At 47.5% G+C, this 18,609-nt stretch overlaps 1 protein-coding gene and 1 long non-coding RNA gene across 3 annotated transcripts; one reads left to right on the top strand and one right to left on the bottom strand.

Moving 5' to 3' along the window:
* Positions 1-5,389: 5,389 nt before the first annotated feature.
* Positions 5,390-12,166, bottom strand: AREG (amphiregulin). 2 transcript variants are annotated; one of them, XM_015861842.2, is made up of 6 exons: positions 12,007-12,165; positions 11,762-11,920; positions 9,507-9,690; positions 8,900-9,058; positions 7,181-7,283; positions 5,741-6,634 (listed from the first exon to the last, which is right to left on the bottom strand). In XM_015861842.2, the coding sequence occupies exons 1-5, from the start codon at positions 12,047-12,049 to the stop codon at positions 7,196-7,198; spliced, it is 633 nt and encodes a 210-aa protein (XP_015717328.1). In that variant the 5' UTR covers positions 12,050-12,165; the 3' UTR covers positions 5,741-6,634; positions 7,181-7,195. The 2 variants fall into 2 exon arrangements, with proteins under 2 accessions (XP_015717327.1, XP_015717328.1); XM_015861841.2 differs by having other exon boundaries at positions 5,390-6,634; positions 11,762-12,166.
* On the top strand, positions 11,869-14,148 carry LOC107313519. The gene is made up of 3 exons (XR_001555021.2): positions 11,869-11,942; positions 13,780-13,837; positions 13,919-14,148. It is a non-coding gene; the product is annotated as an uncharacterized LOC107313519 (long non-coding RNA).
* Positions 14,149-18,609: the final 4,461 nt, after the last annotated feature.

Raw genomic sequence — 18,609 nt, 5'->3', positions numbered from 1 at the left:
CGGGACCCACAGATCACCCAGTGCCATGCTTCTGATGCGTGAAGTGGCTGTCCTGCAGGAGCTGTGCAGGAGGAGCTGTGGGAAGAGCAGCCAGAACTGGTCCCACCAGCCCCGGAGCATTCCTGCCCTGTGCTGATGCAACTGGATCCCATCTGGCAGAACAGCACTGCTTTCCAAAGAGCTCCCTCCATGTGGAGCTGAACCTGGAGATGGCAGTGACGAAATGTGGGCCAAGGGATGGAAGGCCCTCGCCAAACGATAAAGCTGGGAGTGTCTGATGGAAACAGTGCTTGCTATCAAGTTTTCTGCTCCCAGGACTTCATTTTGCTTCAGGTTTACCATTCAGTGCATTCAGTCCCTATGTTGAGACCATGGGTTTTGAATCACAGTGTTGAACCATATGCAACCACTTGGGACACAGAATTGGGAATTGTTGGAGAGTGTTGTGCAACACAGAAGTGAGACAGGAAAGCACTGAGCTATTTCAGTGGCAATGCTCATCCCACTCCCACTCAGGATTTAGTGCATGGCAGCTTTACACGACACGCTCTGCAACTGAGGATGGACTAAAATGTGTCCTGAAGATGAAGCAGCTGAACTGTGAGCACTGTGTATGTGTGCTTCAACACCAGGCAAAGAGAGAATTAGATCAGATGGTGTGGGTGGCTGAGAGCTCCCTCCATCACTGCCCACCATCCCTCCCCAATTGTTCTTGCACTGTCTTTGCTACCAGGCACACACTGTCAAACCTTGTGCTGTGTGTTTATTAGCACTGCAGTGATTTCTTATGTAAATTATACCAGCCCACAGTAAAACCAGTTCAGTTCCAGTCTGCACTGCTGGGATGGACACAGAACAGAGAAGAACCAAGATGCTAATGATGCTTGTGGTAGGCTTTTTCTTTCAAAACATTAAAGCCAAGGACCCTGTGTAAAGACATACAGCAAGATGTATCCCCAGCAAGCAGAATCGCCCTTCTATCTGCAGAGACCTCTTCAAATACCAAATTCCAAGGGCTACCTATTTGCAGGTGCCATCACACAGCTTGTACACACAACAGCACCTAATTAGAGGTTTGAAACTGAGGAGCAATTTTATCTGTGGATCTCGTAACTCTCAAATCTCTCTTTGAAAGGCATGGTTATGTAGCTGATGGTAACACTGCTTTTCCATGAAGAATATCACAAACAAAAAGACTGCAAACGTGATCAAGAGACATAAGCAAGGAGCCGTAGTTTAAAACTAAAGGGATGTTACTGTGTCTCATGGCAGGAGTATTTGCTGGAGAATAAAAATGCAAAATCCTGTACTCATGGCCTGTTTTTCCTAGGTCTGACATTGTTTCTCATCTCACCCCTTTCCAGCTGACATCCCAGGTGCTGCTGCCTTGTTCAGGCAATGTGTGAGTGCTTGTGCAGGACACCCCAGCAGGATTAAACGCACAGCTACTGTTCTTGAAAAGCTTTCATCACAAATGAGAGGGACTGGGCCCTGGGAGGACACTATTGCCTGAGCTCTGCTGTGGTTTTACTCCGTTCCGCTCCACCCAGGAGCTGTCTGCCTTTCATCCCCAACAGTAATCATCTCTGGGCGTAAGACAGGAAAGTGCCTTTTGGCTGGGAGAGCAGCCAGATCCACGGCAGGCAGATCCTGCATGAAAGCAACACAGACAGATAGCAGCGGGAGCCGCACTGACTCTCTGCCTATGGAAATCACATCTGAAAGTTGCATTTGCAACTCTTTCTTTGCATTTTCCGTGTGCGCCTTTAATCATTTCAGAACATAAATCACGCTACTTAGAGATGCAAGGGCAGAGGATGCACAAGGAAGGACAGTCTTGTGACTGAGATGTGGGAGAGCTGCCGGGTGCATTTCAGGTTCGACCACCACCACTGCATCTTATCATCCCAGTGGTGAAACAGGGAGTGCAAGGCAGATCTGGCAATGCTTTGTACAGTTTGGGATGGTTTGGAGGTGCTCAGACCGTACGCTGATCAGAGCTGTTTAATTGGATAATCTACCAGAAACACTTCAAAATACATCCATTGCTTTGGACACCTCAAAAATCACTCCTGGTTCTGCTGTTTGTACCTCACTACCTGCAGTACTAGAGTGATCCGTGTGGTGGATTGTGAGGAGTCTGAAGTGCAAGACTTAGGAGGGAGCTTGGATAGTTCTGAGATAGTCTGAGAAGAGGAGGTTCAGAGGAGACCTTATGGCTCTCTAAAAGGAATTTGGGGTGAGGTGGATGTCAGCCTCTTCCCCCAGGTAACAGTGATAGAACGAATGAGAAGGGCCTCAAGTTGTGCCAGGGAAGGCTCAGATTGGATATTAGGAACAATTCCTTTTCAGTAAGAGCAGTGAGGCACTGGCACAGGCTGCTCAAGGAGGTGGTGGAGTTACTATTCCTGGAGGAGTTCAAGAACCATGGAGACATGGCTCTGGGGGACACGGTTGTTGAGCAATATTGGTGATAGGCGGACAGTTGGACTAGACGGCCTTAGAGGTCTTTCCGAGACATGATGATTCTATGATCTCCTTTCCTAAGCAGGAAGAACCTGATACCAAACACATCCTTGCTGAGCTCTTACAAACAACAGGTTTGCCTACGAATCGATTGAATCTGCTAGTGACTGCAGTCTGATATCTAGATAGAAACCTACCTCCAACTTGGTAAGGAAAGCTACACTGAGACAAAGAAGCTGTACTTCAAAGTCTTCACCAAAGCATCCATAGGCGGGAGCCTACCAGCAGATAGAGGTAATGACGGTGTTACCTGGCTCAGCATGCCCAGAAAGATAGTTTGACATTTACACTGCAGAAGACACAAACCCTGCTTTTTGGCGTTAGCCCAGAGCATAGCGAGCCAACAAGAGCAGCTCCCTCTGACACTCACAGACACAGCTGCCACAGCTGAGCTACTTCCCCAGTCCTAAGCAAAGCCAGACCTGCACTGAAAGGGGATTACTCACCGGAGGAAGGTGTAACCAGCAGAGGAACGATAGGTATGCAGAGCTTTATTTGCAAAATGAGAAGGAATCACACTTTGCTTATTAAAGGATGTCTGACCCTTCTGTCAATGATTTCTCTCATGTGAAGGGCCTCTGCTAAGCACAGTTCCCTTGCTCCAGAAGCATGCTCACTTACTGCACTGACTTGTCAACAGGAGCTCAAAGCAGCTCAGAAGATGGAACTGCTGGAAGGAGGGCTGCAAAGCTCACGGGTAGGCAGAAAGCAGTTCAGCTCATAGACAATCACAAAGCATGAAAGAACTCCCCAAATCCACACCAGGGAAAAAACAGTGTGATGAGCTACTCAGTTTTCTAAAAGATCACAGAGAATACGACACACAGGAAAGGAGAAGGTGGTGCGCAAGCAGACATGGTCCTCACTGTACCAGAATTCCAGGATGCTGAGCTAGATACAAAAAATGCTTTGCAAAAGCAGCCACGTGCACAGAAAATAGTGCAAGAAACATCAGGCAGCTGCTCCAGGTCTCACAGGGGGCAGCTACAAAGATGGGTATTCAAGGCCAGGTTGGATGGGGCTCTAGGCAACCTGACTCAATGATTGGCAACCAGCCCACAGCAGTGGGTCAGAACCAGCTGATCTTTAAAACCCCCTCCAACCTAAGCCATTCAACTATTTTACAACTTGGGTATAAATGCTCTCCAGGCAGAGTAACATCACCACCAAAAGGCAAAAAATAAATAAAATAAAATAAAATAATAAAATAAAATAAGTAATAACACGGGGGAAAAGCCTACTGATAAAATGTGGGACCAACAACCCATGCTTTCTGCAACAAAAGGAACTGCAAGCTGAGAGAAGCAAGTTGAGAGCCAAATGGCACCAATCCTAAAGAAAAGACCTGGCTGGGCAGGAGCAGGGAACACAGAAACTGATCGTGCACAGCAGTAGAGTATGGGAGCAGAGCTGTCTGTGTAAGCGCTACAACAGTGCTGGATGGGACTGACACACAGCAAAAGGCTTATCTCAGACACAGCTGCCCAACTAACAGAGAATCAGAACATAACCCAGATCTTAAGAGATGAACAGGAAATTCACATGTTGCACTACAGTGGCCACACTGGTGTTAAGCATTAGAAGTGGGGAGGGAAGAAGGAAAGCACATCTCTCTTGTGACAGTCTTGATTTCACCTATTGAGTAGCAAACCCAGTATTTGCACTAGAAAGAAAACAGAAGGCAGAAATGATGGGGGAAGAAGATCCTCACGGCTTTCAGGTGAGAGGTGTAATCCATTCCCAGGCTCACTGTGCTATTGCTCAGCCACCACCGAGATTAGGCTTGTTTACAGAAAGCAAGAAGCTTGGCATGACTTATAGCAACAGCTTTCCTTGCCAGAGCCCTAATACCAAATGTCTGCGGAAAAGCTGTTCGGAGAAGTGCTATTTACTTTGGTAATGAGGTGAGTTCCCTGGAATGTAGCATTGCAGTGTTCCCAGAAGATGTTGCAATCCACTTACCTGTGCCTCAGCTATGCACCATACCACACAGGCACTCAGAGCATGAGAACTTCTCAGCTGAGCCAGGAGACCAAGGACTGATGCTCAGATCTTCCTTATAGCACTGTACCCCACACTCACAACAAGTACACAAACTGGGTCTCCATTGAAAATTTACCTGGTGTTTGGTTTCTTTATAAAGTTTTCCTAGCTACCACGGGCTAAGATGTAGAAATTAACTCCAACAAGAGACCGCTTATAGGAGACAGACCCTACAAGAAGGCCCTCATAAATCCACTAAGACCATGAATTTTATGAACTCATCCCCTAGCACCTATTTTTGGGCAGCACTGACCTCAGAACCAGAGCTCTCTCCTGGTAGCACCTAACAGGAATATCAGCTTGCAGTTGGACTAATGATCACCTGCAGAAAAATTAGAGGTAGACTTTAGAGACCAAGGCTTTCTTGCCTCTCAGAGTCATGGGCCCGGGGCTACTCTACTCTTCCTCTTTTAGGATGGAATCCCAAGCTGCTGCTCCAATCCTTTGACCACACAGATGAAAGACTCTCTCCTACTCAACAATCCCAGCTCTCCACTCATTTGCTGAAACTTCCATTTGAAATTTTGCTCCCAATAAGTTAGTTCACCAAACCCCTCCCTGGAGTCCAATACCTGGAGGATTCCTTTGTAGTTGAATTAAATGGACTTCCTACTGAAACAAGTACTGGTATCTGCACATTTTGTTTACAAACAACCTGCATTCCCATGAGAGCACTGAGCTCTACTTTACACACTGTAGTTCTTCATAACCTTGTTTCATGCTCTTAGAAGTGTTGAAACTCACACTTAAAGGAGAAACCAATCTCTAATTAGAAGTGTTTACATGTAATCCTGAGAGCAAGAACGAACTCTTACCACGGTTAGATTATGTAAAAAGTTTAATTATAAAATAAATAAGTTTGTTATAGAAGCATTAAATATTAAATACAATAATAAATATTTACACATTTACAGATATGTCTTAACAATTAATGGTGTTGCTCTGCTACCAGAAGAATTCTGCTCTGTTTATACAGAACATTCACTCTTCCAAGAAGAAACTGAACTCAAACACTACTCTGTGCTCCAAATTTCACTGACATTAAGAAACTGAGGATAGCTGGGTCAGAAAGGTTTGAGGTAAGTCAAGTTCTTCGTATCATAATGAAGAGCATAGGAGATCATCGCATGCTGAGTAACAATGCCTGAATTTAGTTCTTCAAAAGAACTGATTTTTGGTCAAGTTCTCATATTGTCAGATCTGATTAAACTTCTCAACTTCAAGTGCTGCTCAAAGCAGCACCAAACTTCTAGATAACAGAAGCATTGCATTTCGGCCAATGGATAGATGCTGTAACATTAGTGTCCAGACTTATCAGCTTGTTTGAGCACATGTATTCCTTCAGAGACAGAGTGTCAGACCTCACATCTGTTGTCTCAGCATCTTGAGATGAGTTTTAACTCTGCATCACAGACACACACACACAAATTGATAGCTCCATTCACACAGTAAATCCTACTGGATTCAGAGGGAATACCTTCCACACATACAGTAACAGAACCCAGGTGTGGTTGACAGACCTGTCACCAACACCCTGCAAGTCAGAATTAGATATGAAATTCTTTGAAGCAGATATCAACAGGGAGCACAACAACAGCAGAATTTGGTTTTGTCCACTGAGGTCTAGTGAGATGAGCTCTTCCCTTTTCTGCCAGGAATCTTCTCTCCTCTGTCTTGCTCTCCTGGGAGCCACAACTTCTGCCCCTGTGAGCTAGAGCTGCCAAAGGAGACTTGCTAGCAGAAGAAAGTCCATCCACATACAAGCAGAGTCTGGAGGTCCAGCACCAATAGAGAAAGCTCAGGAGTAGTCTCCAGCAGGTCTTGATAGCAGCCCTCTACCATTACAGTGGCAGCTCCTTCCACATTGTTGTACCAAGCTGTAGCAGTTAACTGTCCTCCCCAGCAAGTGATTCAGCAGCAAATGACACATTGGGCATCTCCCTGCAGCAGCCTCTGTTTTGATGAACCAAGGCTTAGTGGCAACAGCTCCAGCCCAGTGTCCAGGTAGATGTGTCAGGCAGCCAGAGGTCCCCTGAAGCTTGGCAGTGGCCACATCAGAGTTGTTCTGTAAGGGGAAGACCAGGCACGTCAACTATCACCCAAGACATGAGCACTCTGCACATAAACAGGAGCAAGCCTATACCCAAGGCAGGCAGCTTTGCCTTCGTCTGCAGTCTCTACACACCAGAAGCTCCCTAATGCCTTGAGGTGTGGAAATGCTGGGTACTTCTCTTATGAAGGTGACAGTCCATCTGTTGCTGCACCATCTCATGATGGAAGGCTGCCTTGGTTTCTTACACTAATTGACCCTGGTCTAGAGATTAGTTTTGATTCCCCAAAAGGGGACTCATTTCAATAGAGCTTTCCATTACTGGAATGGATTACTTCTCCTTTGGTTTTTTGGCTGTTGTCTTAAAGAGTGCTGTTCAATTCACACACTTAAAATCCAGTCATTTTGGGTCATACACATGTAACCTACATGTTTCAAGGCAATTTGAGTGCTAGACAAGAAGAGAAAGATAATGCTAGCTTTGCTAAACACACATGGAACTCTTGCACAGGCAGTTCCAGCCTGGAAAAAACAAAACAAGTTGGAAGTTGGCTCACATACCTGCTTTCTCCTCATTTACACACCAATATGGCCATTTCTGTTCTCTTGTCGAAGTTTTTTCCTTTCTTCTTTCTCTTCATACTGAGGACACTTTTTCCTGACCCTGTGGAATTGAAGCGCATAAGATATGATCATTTTAAAGCCTGATATCCATCCATCCCATGCTCTGTAGCTAAGTCCTTTGGATCCTCAAGCAGCTCCCAGGCACCAGGAAGCTTTGAGCACATCAGTGTGAATGTTTAACTACTCAGCTACAAGATGTATCCAATAGCTTGAAAACATCAAGGAGCCTTGGGTTAAGCACAAAGCTTTGCCACGCATAGCTGGGGCTTCCTGATGCAAGAACCATCAGGTAGCAAGAGGCTGGGAGTGTGCAAAGCACAGGGAGACTTTCTGGGGGCCAGATTTCCTGAAGGCTAGAGCAAACAGCTGCAACATGCAGAGCACTTTGCCCCTTCCCACAGCAGGGCCCTGGGAACTTCAAGGGGACAGGAATTCAAATGCACGTGTCTCATGGATAGATCAAAAGCCAGCTGCTACCAGCATTTCTCATTGTTATGTCTTTACTGGTGTTCCCAATTGACCACCCAGCTTCTCTAGAGGAAGGTATAGTAACATCCATCTCACTGTTTAAGCTTGTGAGTGTTTAGATCATGAAGAACCAGAACCACTATCCTACTGCATGGCTTGCTTCAGCAGAGAGCAATATGCTCATTCTCACTGCACTACAGAACTGGTTCTTTCTCATAGCAGAGTGGAATGAGAGTGTTCCTCCCAGTGTGCCTCAAGTTTAGATCTAAATATGAAGCAGCAAAACAAATGCACACCTTGTTTCCTGAAATGCAGGGACGGGTACAGCATGTACCAAATTCTGTCAGTGTACTTTGAGATCTAAAATTAGACTGCACTTCTGAGTTCCACCTGTACTACCCAAGCCCTGCTGCAGTGCCAGACCTGGAGGATCTGCACAAATCCTGGAGAACCAACTGAAAAGCTGCAGAGGCACAGGTGATCAGAAGCTGCTGGATACTGAATGTCAGCAGGTAAAAGAGTTTGATGCAATGCTTGAAGCATGCACTCAAAGTTTTGGATTTTTACTTCTTTCACAGCAGGACCTTAGGTTATCTACCATGCTGCAGCTGTAAATCAGACAGTTGCTTCCTTATTCTTAGCAGCAAGCAGTACAGCACTTCAGACTGGCAGCACTTACTCCCCCCATGTGATACCCCCACAGTGCAAGTATTTAAGCTCAGCAGCCTCCATTAATTAGTGGTCAGCTGGAGCACTCCTTCCTTCCAGCTGCGCAGCCAGGTGTTGGATCACAGCCACACACTGAGCAGCTACATTCCTGCTGGCAGGCCTCTTCTGCAGAAGGGTTGGTAAATGCACTGCTGTATCAGCATGAATGCTCCTCCTCCAGCTCCTGCTGATGTTCTATAGCACTAAGTGCTCTGGTTGTAGTGGGAGCAGGAAGACTTGTTTTAGAACTCAGCATTCACAGGTTGGCCATAGCAAAAAAGGAGGAAATATGAACACTCAGCAGCTTACAGACTTCTCAGACCTTCTGCTCTCAAGACACATGCAAGCCAGAATAAGAACTCATGCTTCTGGAGGTCTTCCACACAGGAAATTCAGATAAGCCACGCATATTTTGCAACTGCTGGACAAAAGTCCTGCTCATGTTTGAGCCAGACATATACTAAAGAGCATAATACTTACTGCACTATCACAATGATAACTACAGCAAGAAAGCTGATGCTGGAGAGCAGGACAGCTACCACGACCAACACAGTCTTTGAGTAGTCTGCCACATCATTCTTCCTTTGAGTCTTCATGAACTGTTCACCACAGCGCTCACCAAAATAATCCTGATAACACCTGCAACAAACATAAACACAAGTTCTTATCAGCTCCTATGCTGTCTGGAGCCAAGGATGCCCACACACAGTCAAGTCTGACTTAGACATCCTCACAGTTGCAGATGAATCTCAAGATGCTCACTTGGAGCATGCTCATGGAACACAGTCACTGCTCTAGCAGAAGGTTTGTCAGTATTTCAACAAGTTGAGATTAGTTTGGGCGTGATGTCCCAGCAGGACACACCTTTCCATTCTTTAGGTTCAAGTTTATGACCAACCGATGAGTTCAGTGGCTTGTTATGCATCTCAGATTCCATCAGCGCTTAATTTACATGGCAGAAGATTCTCAGTCAAAATACTGTAGGAGATGTATCTAGGCCAAGCTGACACCAATGTTTCCCTCTAAGCCTTTCTATGCCACCAGCACATGCAAACCACACCTCAGTCACACACTGCACAGAACTTACTTGCAGGTTGCCATCTGAAGATGATGTAAGTACACACATTCACCGTGGATGCAGAAGTTTTTGTACTCCATTTCACAAGGAGTCCCTTTCTTTTTGTTCTTCCCTTTATTCTTCCTCCTCCTCGGTTTGCCAGCATTCTTTTCATTCCCCCTCTTCACCGGCTTGGGTTTAACCACAGGTTCCACTGAAAAGGACAAGGTTGCTCAGTCTAGTATTGCAGAAAAGCTAGATGCTGTGAAAATGCTATTACAGCATTTGGGAATCATTGCAGGAGAGCCTCTGAGCAGGAAGCAGGGGAAACAAGTGAACAAAAGCAGATTGCGTCACATCCAGAACAGAGACAACGGGCTTCAAGGCTCATGGAGCTCAACTCTGTCACCACATCCTGAGCAATGCAGACAGAGCAATGTGAGAAGATGGGCTGGGAAGGCCACCAGAGACAGAGTGAAACTGTATAGGTTCAAGCAAGGACCTGCGCTGGATATTATGAGGTTGCACTGAGCCAAACCATCCCCTCATTTTATATCGACTCAGACACAAGGCTAACCCACTCCATTGCTCTAAACTCTCTATTTGCATCAGTGATGAAAGGCATTGTGAGCTGCTAGATAGTCCTGGGCACTTGTAGAGGCACGACAGCCTGCTATCCCACTTATCAGACTTGTTTCTCCCAAATAACCTGCAGTGCTATCCTCAGCAGAAGAGATACTTCATTTCCAGTTCTCCTACTTTGAGAGAGATGCCAAGTGCACCAAAGGGTGAAAGCAGGATCATCCACAAGAGAGAGGTTATTTGTTCTGCCACTTGCTGTTGCCCCTCATTATCTCAATTAAATTTCCAGAAGAGTGTGGTTTAAAGACTGGTGGTGATTCAGTAGTCTGTGGATTTAAGGAAGGGCAATCATCTTCCTTGTAGATAGAGAACAAGGCAATCACCAACTAAAGAATATAAGCTACATAGCAACACAGCTCTGCAGCATCATTATGGAGCAGTTGGGCCCATAAGCAAGTTATCTCTTTACTGCTACCCATAAGGCAAGATCTCCCAGAGGGATGCCACACTACTCGAGAGTGGCAGTTAACCAGGTAAGTTTCAACAGGTCTCAGAAATAGCAGACAGCTGAAACAGTCTTCCCAGCTGCTTCCTTCTCCATTGTGCTACAGAGATAAGCATAATGGTTTCTAACTACTTCATAGGCCTATTTGTGTAGTGACAAGAAGAGATCCTGCAAAAAGAAACAAGGTGTAGCTCACTACTGTCTAGACAGCAATCATTTTAAGTTCTAGAGCAACAAGCTTGGCTTGAAGTCACTTAAAAGCAGAACTGCCTTTAGCAACCAGAAGTCTGATTCAAATGGTATAAGCTATATTAATATGCAAACCAGGAGCACTGCTCCTGCAGCAAGGTTTCCTATCCCTAGGACTGTGAATTCACAGCAGAGTCCTCTCCTCTGTCCTGTTCAACCTGATGCTGAGGTTCATACTTGGATAATTGAGGTTGTTCCCATTCCCCTCTTCAAGGCTCAGGTTGTCAGTTTGATCTGTGCCCTGTATGTAAGCTGCACAGCAAAGAAAGCCATCCACAGCTGAATCATAACTCGAAGGATGTACAGATAAACCTCCTGCCAAGTAGAAGAGCTGGTCTACAAACCAACCACCTTGCTAGCAAGTCTGGTTTCTGTGCAGTTATACAACACAAGTCACCGCACCAGTAGTTCTGCTGGCCTAACTGCTCTCTGATCAGATATTCCTGCTCCCCTTGGAGGCTTCACACTCCCAAAAAACTGGAGCGAGCATCCACGATTCCAAGTCAGCATCTGGAGCAAAATCCCTCTGGTCTCATCCACATTTCAGGGTGTTCCTCCAGCAGCTGAAGCCCATCCCTGAGGGCAGCAGTACCTACCTACAGAGCTCTGCAGAAGAACAAATCCCTTGGAGGCTGAGGCTCAAGAAGCACCTTCATGGCTCACTTTACAGCCACGCATCCAACCAGACCCTCCTATCCCTGCCACATCACTGCTTGGGGAGCTGTTCAGGCATCCTCGTCATTCACGAGCAGCTCACGACACACGCACACATTTTTGCATGGCCTAAAGGACGCTTTATGAGCTCATTTAAACCCCAAATTTGGGACCGAGCAGCACGCGGAACCCCTGCCGGTGCCTCCAGCCCGGCTGACAGGATTAGCGTGGAGCAGCGGCACGCTCAGCCCACGCGCAGCCCTCACGCACCTCCACGCCCCTTCCCGAGGCTCACCTCGGACCAGGTCCCCCACCAAGTACTGGTGCGCAAGCGGTGCCTCTTCGTACTCCTCCTCCTCGTAGTCGGAGCCCGGCACGGGCTCAGGCTCCCTCGGGCCCCCGCGCCGCTCGGGCTCGGTGCCGTTGGGCTCGGAAGCGGCGGCGATTCGGCAGGCTGCGGGGACACAGACAGAGCGGTGAGCGCTCCGCAAACACATCGCCATCCCCCCTTCCTCCTCCTCCCCGCCCTCAGCCACACACCTGCGAGCACGGCCAGCGCGGCCAGTAGCGCCGCGGCACGCATTGGGGCTCCGGGGGCGGCGGAGACGCGGAGAGGACGCGGGAGGAGCGAGGACCCGGCGGTGCACAGCGCTCCATAAGGGCCGCCCGCCGTCGCCACCCGCTTTATAGGCGCCGAGGCCGCGTCACGGGGCGGAGTGGGCAGGTGAGGGCGGAGTGCAGGTGAGGGCGGGTGAGCAGAGATGGAGTGTATCTTTCCAAAGGCGGAGATGTGGACCTGGGGTTTGCTTTGCCCACGTGTGGGGTTTGCTCTGTGGGTATGGCCAATGAGTGGTCCGCAAGACCTTCTTTCCTGAGACCTTCCTGCCTCATGATGTGCTTTCAGGATGGGGAGAGTCAGCCTGCCCAGTCAGTTTTCTGTTTTCCCATCCTTTGGCCAGAAAGAGATTGAACAGAAACAGGCGCAACGGTGCCTGTTGTGAAAGGATGGGGAAAATGGTTCCAAACTAAAAGAGGGGAGATTTTGATTGGGCATAAGGAAGAAGCTTTCTGTGATAAGGGTAGTGAGGCACTGGCACAGGTTGCCCAGGGAGGTGGGGGAAGCCCCATCCCTGGAGACATTCAAGGTCAGACTGGAGGTTCTCCGAGCACCTGATGTAGCTGTAGGTGTCCCTGTTCATTGCAGGGTAGTTGGACTAGGTGGCCTTCAAGGGTCCCTTTGAACTCAAATGATTCTAAGGTTATATAAATTTCACATAATTTTTATCCAGATCAACATAAGAAGCACCGCAGCTTTCAGCCCGGCATTGTGCTTGGCATGCTGCTAAGCAACAGAAAATAGCACCCAAAGTGGGGGAAAGGTTGAGTGACCCAAGTGCAAGTGGCCGTTAGCTGCAGTGTTTGGAGAGCAAACATGGCATATCCCGTGCCTGACTCATTCTACTCTCCTCCAATCTCTAACCAATGGCTCTGCTATGCTGGCAGGCAGTGGCAAGGAGTTTGGCTCAGCACGCTCTGAATTTCTCCAGCATTTCCCCTACTTCCTCTTGCAGTTTATCCTCTGTAGCTTCTCCTGGGAGGGGACACCCCCCCAAAGGTCACCCCTTCTGGGGACATGCAAGGTAGGGTCCCTCAGAGCCTCAGTGCTCTGCCACACATCACCTATACAGCTTCCATTGACTGCAGAGGGACCCAAAGAAAGAAGAAGATTCTGGAAACTGTGTTGGGTTTTGCCCCCGGCTGAGCTGCTGGAGGACATCCCCAGGAGTGGTGGAAGGAGAAGAAGCCATGAAGGAATGCAGGACTCTCCCCATGGGCTGTCCTGCTGCGATGGTGCAAGGGCTTGCCTTCAGAAGAGTGCTGGTTCCCTGTGGGTGCAGAGTGCCACCTACTGAGCCACTGCCTGAGATGATCCGAGTGGAAGTACATGCCCAGGGTGTGAAGTTATGCATGTTCAGCCGTCAGACAGGCAGAATACATAGATGACATTTCCCTTGTCCTGACCCCACTACTGGGGGAGCCACCCTGCTCCCACCCTTCTCTGCCCCTGTCCCTCACCACCATGCAGCAGCCCTTGGGGTGTGGGCAGGACTTGCCCAGTGACACCAATTCTGACGGCTGCTCAGCCCTGATGGGGCATCATGTCCTCCAGAAGTGTCCATGTGACAACTGCGATCTCATTATTCACTTTCTTTGCTTTTGATAAAATCCCAGAGAAATGCGTGAAGGGAAAGGAAGTTGCTGCAATTGCTGCCCATTAATTTTCTCTACTGACATCAAATGTTTGTTCTGTAGGGGCGGGCACAGCTGAGCTGGGTGTTTGAACATGAGTTATCCTTTCCCATGCATCCAGGTGAGAACAGGTGGAAGGGGGATGACTCAAGCGGTGTCTGTCTGGGCAGCTCATGACTTTCTCTCGACTTCTGATCTGCAGATGCCATATCTTCTGCTATCAGCAGCCACCTCACAAGCTGGGAGAGGGCTTTGAAGTGTGCTGTGCGTGACTCTAGTTCCTGCTGATGCAAGCCAGGAGTGCCATAATAAAGGGAACGTGGAAGCCCAGCCCGGATGCTGAGGAGGAGGGAAGGGGAAGGGCCCGGATGCTGCACCTCTGCAAATCAGCACAGATCATGCTCCCCTTTGCAATACACAGGCATTCAGATGGCTGTGCATTCCTGCTCTGAAAATCTTTAACAACAGTGTTGCCCCTGAGATGGTGACAGTTCCACAATGCACCCTTCCTTTCCCAGACACCTGTGCTGGAGCAGAGCTTGAATGGATAAAACCTGTCCAGAATGGGAATAATATTATAACTCATGTGATGGAAGTCTTGCACAGTGCTGAGAGGATGTTTGGAAGCTGCCTGCTGTGAGCACTCTGCTACCAGCTCTGACTGCTCCATTTTCCACCCAGCGTGCACCCAGCAGCTCTTATCTGACCCAACACATCCTCCAGTTTGTGTGCAATTACTCAGCAAATCCTTTGGGCAGATTCTGACCCTAGCAATCACTTTAAGGGCCAAAGCAGCGAGCTGGATGAAGCAGCATGGATTTACACCAGAACAGCTAGCCATCCTATGGGGGGAGCACTAGAACTCGCTGTCCGTTCCTCCATCTCCTTGGGTGATCCACTCACTGGAACCTTCCCTAGCAATCTCAGGCTGTCCTGCCCACATCCTCCCGGAGACACCTCTCCATGATACCACAGCACAGCGCCACTTCCTGACCACGCTGCTCCAGGGGAGGCACAACAAGGGGTAGAGGTGTTAGACAGGAATCCTAAAAGGAACTTGGACCTCAGCTGTTGTCGTCAGCATGAGCTGATGCACCAGTGTCCCTTTGGCCCTTCACTTTGCACATCAGTGTTTTACCTGCATCCTGCATGCAGTTCAATAGGACAAGAGGTAGAGACTTCAGGTTGTGCCAGGGGAGGTTCAGATTGCGTATTAGGAAACATTTATTCTCAGAAAGAGTGGTGATACACTGGCACAGGCTGCCCAGGGAAGTGGTGAAGTCAATGCCCCTGTAAGTGTTCAAGAACAATGGAGATGTTGCTCTGAGAGACATGGTTGGTGGGCAGTATTGCTGGTAGGTGGACAGCTGGACTGTTTGACCTTAGAGATCTTTTTTCCACCTTAATGATTCTATGATTCCATGATTATTATATATTGAGAACACCATGTCACTGGTAAATGAGCATCCAGTCTCAGCTCGGACAATATGTGTAACTATGTGCACTGAGGCTGTTGAAGAATTAATGTCTATTGTTGGGAAAACACAGGTTTTTTCTTTCTCTAGTGTCTTACAGATTGAGCTGGAAAAGGCTGGAGAACAAAAAGTCAGATAAAAAAGCCATACCACAAACATGCAAAGAAACAAATAAAACCCCAAAGTCCTGCAACACTGCATTTTTAAAAGCTAAAACACAGTTGCCTCTATACTTGCAATATTAGTTACGTATCTTCTGATTTCTTTATCCCATGCAACTTTTGCACAATATCACTTTTTTGCACACTGTAACTTTCTGTCAGCAAAAGCCCTTAGGTGGTTACTAATTATTTCACGTTGAGTGCAGCCCCTTCTTTGTAAGGAGTACTGTGTGGCACAATCAGAGTTAAACTCAGATGCTGGTTTTCACAGCAGAAGGGCAACATCTTGTAGCCACAGCCATCACTTGGGATAGGTGTCAGGATGCACTAGAAGAACCCTGGCTGTGAGAAATCCATCCCAGATGGAGCACACTGGTGCCAAAGCAAGCTGCAAGGGATGGATTGGATAAGTGAGTCTGTTAATGGGGTGAGTACTGCATCCCATTTCTCACTTCAGTGACTTGAGCATGAAGTCACCATGAGGTTATCAACCTCTTTGAAAGCACACAGCATGTGAGTGAATTGCATGGTGCTTAGCATTTTGGGGGACTCCCACCTCACATGAGGGCTGGGAACATGTGACCAAAATAGACAATGTTTTGCTTCTGTGTCATGAGTTATTTCCATTAGAGAAATAAAGTACATCATTTGGGAATTCTCCTTTGGAGATGCAGCAGAACTTTCAACTTTTTACTTGAATCACCTGAATTACCCAAACCACAGCGCTGCTGGGAAGGGGATGGCATCGGTAGCGTCACGCCACAGCTGAGTGTTTCCCAGTGCCCTCCCACCGGTGCATCAGTGGTGAATTTTCTTTACCTATGTGAAGTCATTTTGTATGTGAAAAAACAATGAATCACAAAGAGAAGCCCAAAGCAATTAGAAATTCCTTTCCTCTCACCTATGCCAAAGTGGGATTTTTTCCCCAGAACTAAGCCTGGGCAAGCCTCCTTACGCACAGCAATGATTACGTAGGTTGCTCTGGATTTTGTTTTGGTTTCTCTTTTTTACAGACCATGAGTAAGCAAAGAAGCTCAGGAGAACACTCTACTTCATGAGCACTTTGTTATGCTTCCTTGGAAATTCCATTGTGCTGGCAGTGCCTGAATTAGCTGCAGCTCCCGTGCCCCGTGACGCTGGCTGCCTCCAGCTGCACACATCCATCTGTCAGCAGTGCTCCTCATGTCCCTTCTTCCTTCACGCTGCATTGGTCGCCAGCAGGCTGGAGCGTGGAGCCAGTGCCTTCCCAGCAGAGGACTGCTGAGACACCGTGTGAGTAAGGCCTTGTTTGCATAAAGATGGCACAATCATGCACGAAGGAGGTTTCCAAAGCACAGTCTCATTTCCTTTTGCTTTTGTTTTGGAAAAGCCTGTATTCTTGAAAGTTCTTGTACTTGTTGGCATTGGTGTGTTACAGAGTTGTCCTGTAATGCTTGAGCTTTGGTGAAAGATTTTCCCCCCACCCTGAGAGGTGTCTTCTGACATCTTCGTTCACAGTGTACCTGCTTCAATGGTAATGAATGGTCTCTTCCATTCTTAACACCAAAAAGTAATTCCCAACCTTGCTGAAGTTGTTTGAAATAAACATATTTCTGTAGAAAAAGAGAGAATTTAATGAAATTTGTCTAAATTTAAAATGTTTTAGAATTTAAATATTTAGAATCATTGAGTAATAGAATCACAGAATCACTTGAGTTGGAAGGGATCTGCCTAATTCAACTCCGCTGCAATGAGCAGGGATACCTACAACTACACTACAACAGGTACCCAGAGTCCCATCCAGCTTGGCACTGAATGTCTCCAGGGTTGGGGCTTCCATCACCTCCCTGGACAACCTGTGCCAGTGCCTCAACACCCAGACTGTAAAAAATATCTTCCTTACATCCACTCTGAACCCACCCTCTTTTAGTTTGAAACAGGTTCCCTAGTACTACGAGGATTTAACGGTCCTCATTTAACAATCCTATTAGGAATTAACAATAGACTCTGTAGAGCACTGCAGCCAGAAGGACATTTCTCCCCACATCAGTAGAATGCTGGAAAATAAAGCTAAAAGCACTTAAAAGAATTAGATGAACTGGAAAACATGCACAAGGCTTCATATGGAAACTCAGGAATGGCCATACGGTTTCCATTCAAGAGTCATGTTTCAATATACAGACCCACACCGGTGCCAGGTACTCCATTCTGCAGGTGTCATGTATTGCACACCGTGTGCTGTGGTAAGCAAACAAATTAAGAGTGTTGGAGGGAACTGAACAGACTTGAATCCAGGCTCCCTAGGGCCTTACAGACTTCCAGTCACAGCAGCCTTGCACAGAATATTAGAAATGCCTCTACTGGAACAGGCTGCCCAGGGGGGTGGTGGAGTCTCCTTCTCTGGAGATATTCAAGACCCGCCTGGATGCCTACCTGTGTGACATGGTGTAGGGAGCCTGCTTTGGCAGGGGGGTTGGACTTGATGATCTCTAGAGGTCCCTTCCAACCCCTACAATTCTGTGATTCTGTGATGCTATTTGCACACAAGCTCCATCCCATTCCCACTGCTAAATAGGAGGTCTACATTTTCCTGGCATGTTCCCACAGAGGCAGAGATGTAGTCCTATGCCATTGGCCCTGCTGGGTGGTTGCTCTCACCCCCTGCTCTAGGCTAAGCTTGTATGGGAGGCATCTCTCCATCAGTGAAGAGAGGAGACTCAGCACTGTCACTATTTGAGTGCCACCAATGGACTGAGCGACTTCTGGCTGAGCTCATCACCGAATCCTGAGAGGACACAGTGACTCCCACATTTTCAGACTGTGAGCTCGAGCCGTTTGTTTTGAAGTGGATGAATTTGCAGGAGGGTTGGCTGTGAGGTGCCCAAAATCTATCATTCTGCTTGGCATCACTGTCAGACTCTGCTGAGGATGAGCTGAGTTTTGATATACTTGCAGTGTTCAGGAACAAGCCCTTGGTGGCTGCACAGATCTGCTGCCAGGCCCAGGCTTGGGAAGACAAGACTTATCTGGGTTATATCAGGAACCCAAACCCTGCAGCAACAATTGGGTTGGGAGGCCATAGGAAATAAATAGGGAGGCCATTGGAGATGCATGTCAGATAAGGATGGACAGCAGGCCCATATCTTCACCTATGGGGTAGTCTGACTTTCCAACTTCCATTTCCATTTTGTGTAACACTGAAATTTTGGAATTATTTTTTCCATGTGGGGTTGGTAATGTTGCAAATTTTGCATTGACATAATGCACAGATTGATGAA

This window comes from Coturnix japonica, chromosome 4 (assembly GCF_001577835.2).
Source record: "Coturnix japonica isolate 7356 chromosome 4, Coturnix japonica 2.1, whole genome shotgun sequence".
NCBI lineage: Eukaryota > Metazoa > Chordata > Aves > Galliformes > Phasianidae > Coturnix > Coturnix japonica.
Note: the sequence above shows the minus strand (reverse complement) of the source record. Positions and strands in the feature narration are given on the sequence as shown.

What these genes read in the sequence shown, in the direction of transcription:
- AREG (XM_015861841.2), bottom strand. Translation starts at nt 11,969, where the DNA reads ATGGCGATGTGTTTGCGGAGCGCTCACCGCTCTGTCTGTGTCCCCGCA. An exon ending in GGTGGGGGACCTGGTCCGAG is followed by an intron (nt 9,691 to 11,761) that starts GTGAGCCTCGGG and finishes TGTCCTTTTCAG; the next exon opens with TGGAACCTGTGGTTAAACCC. An exon ending in GTTATCATTGTGATAGTGCA is followed by an intron (nt 7,284 to 8,899) that starts GTAAGTATTATG and finishes TCAATTCCACAG; the next exon opens with GGTCAGGAAAAAGTGTCCTC.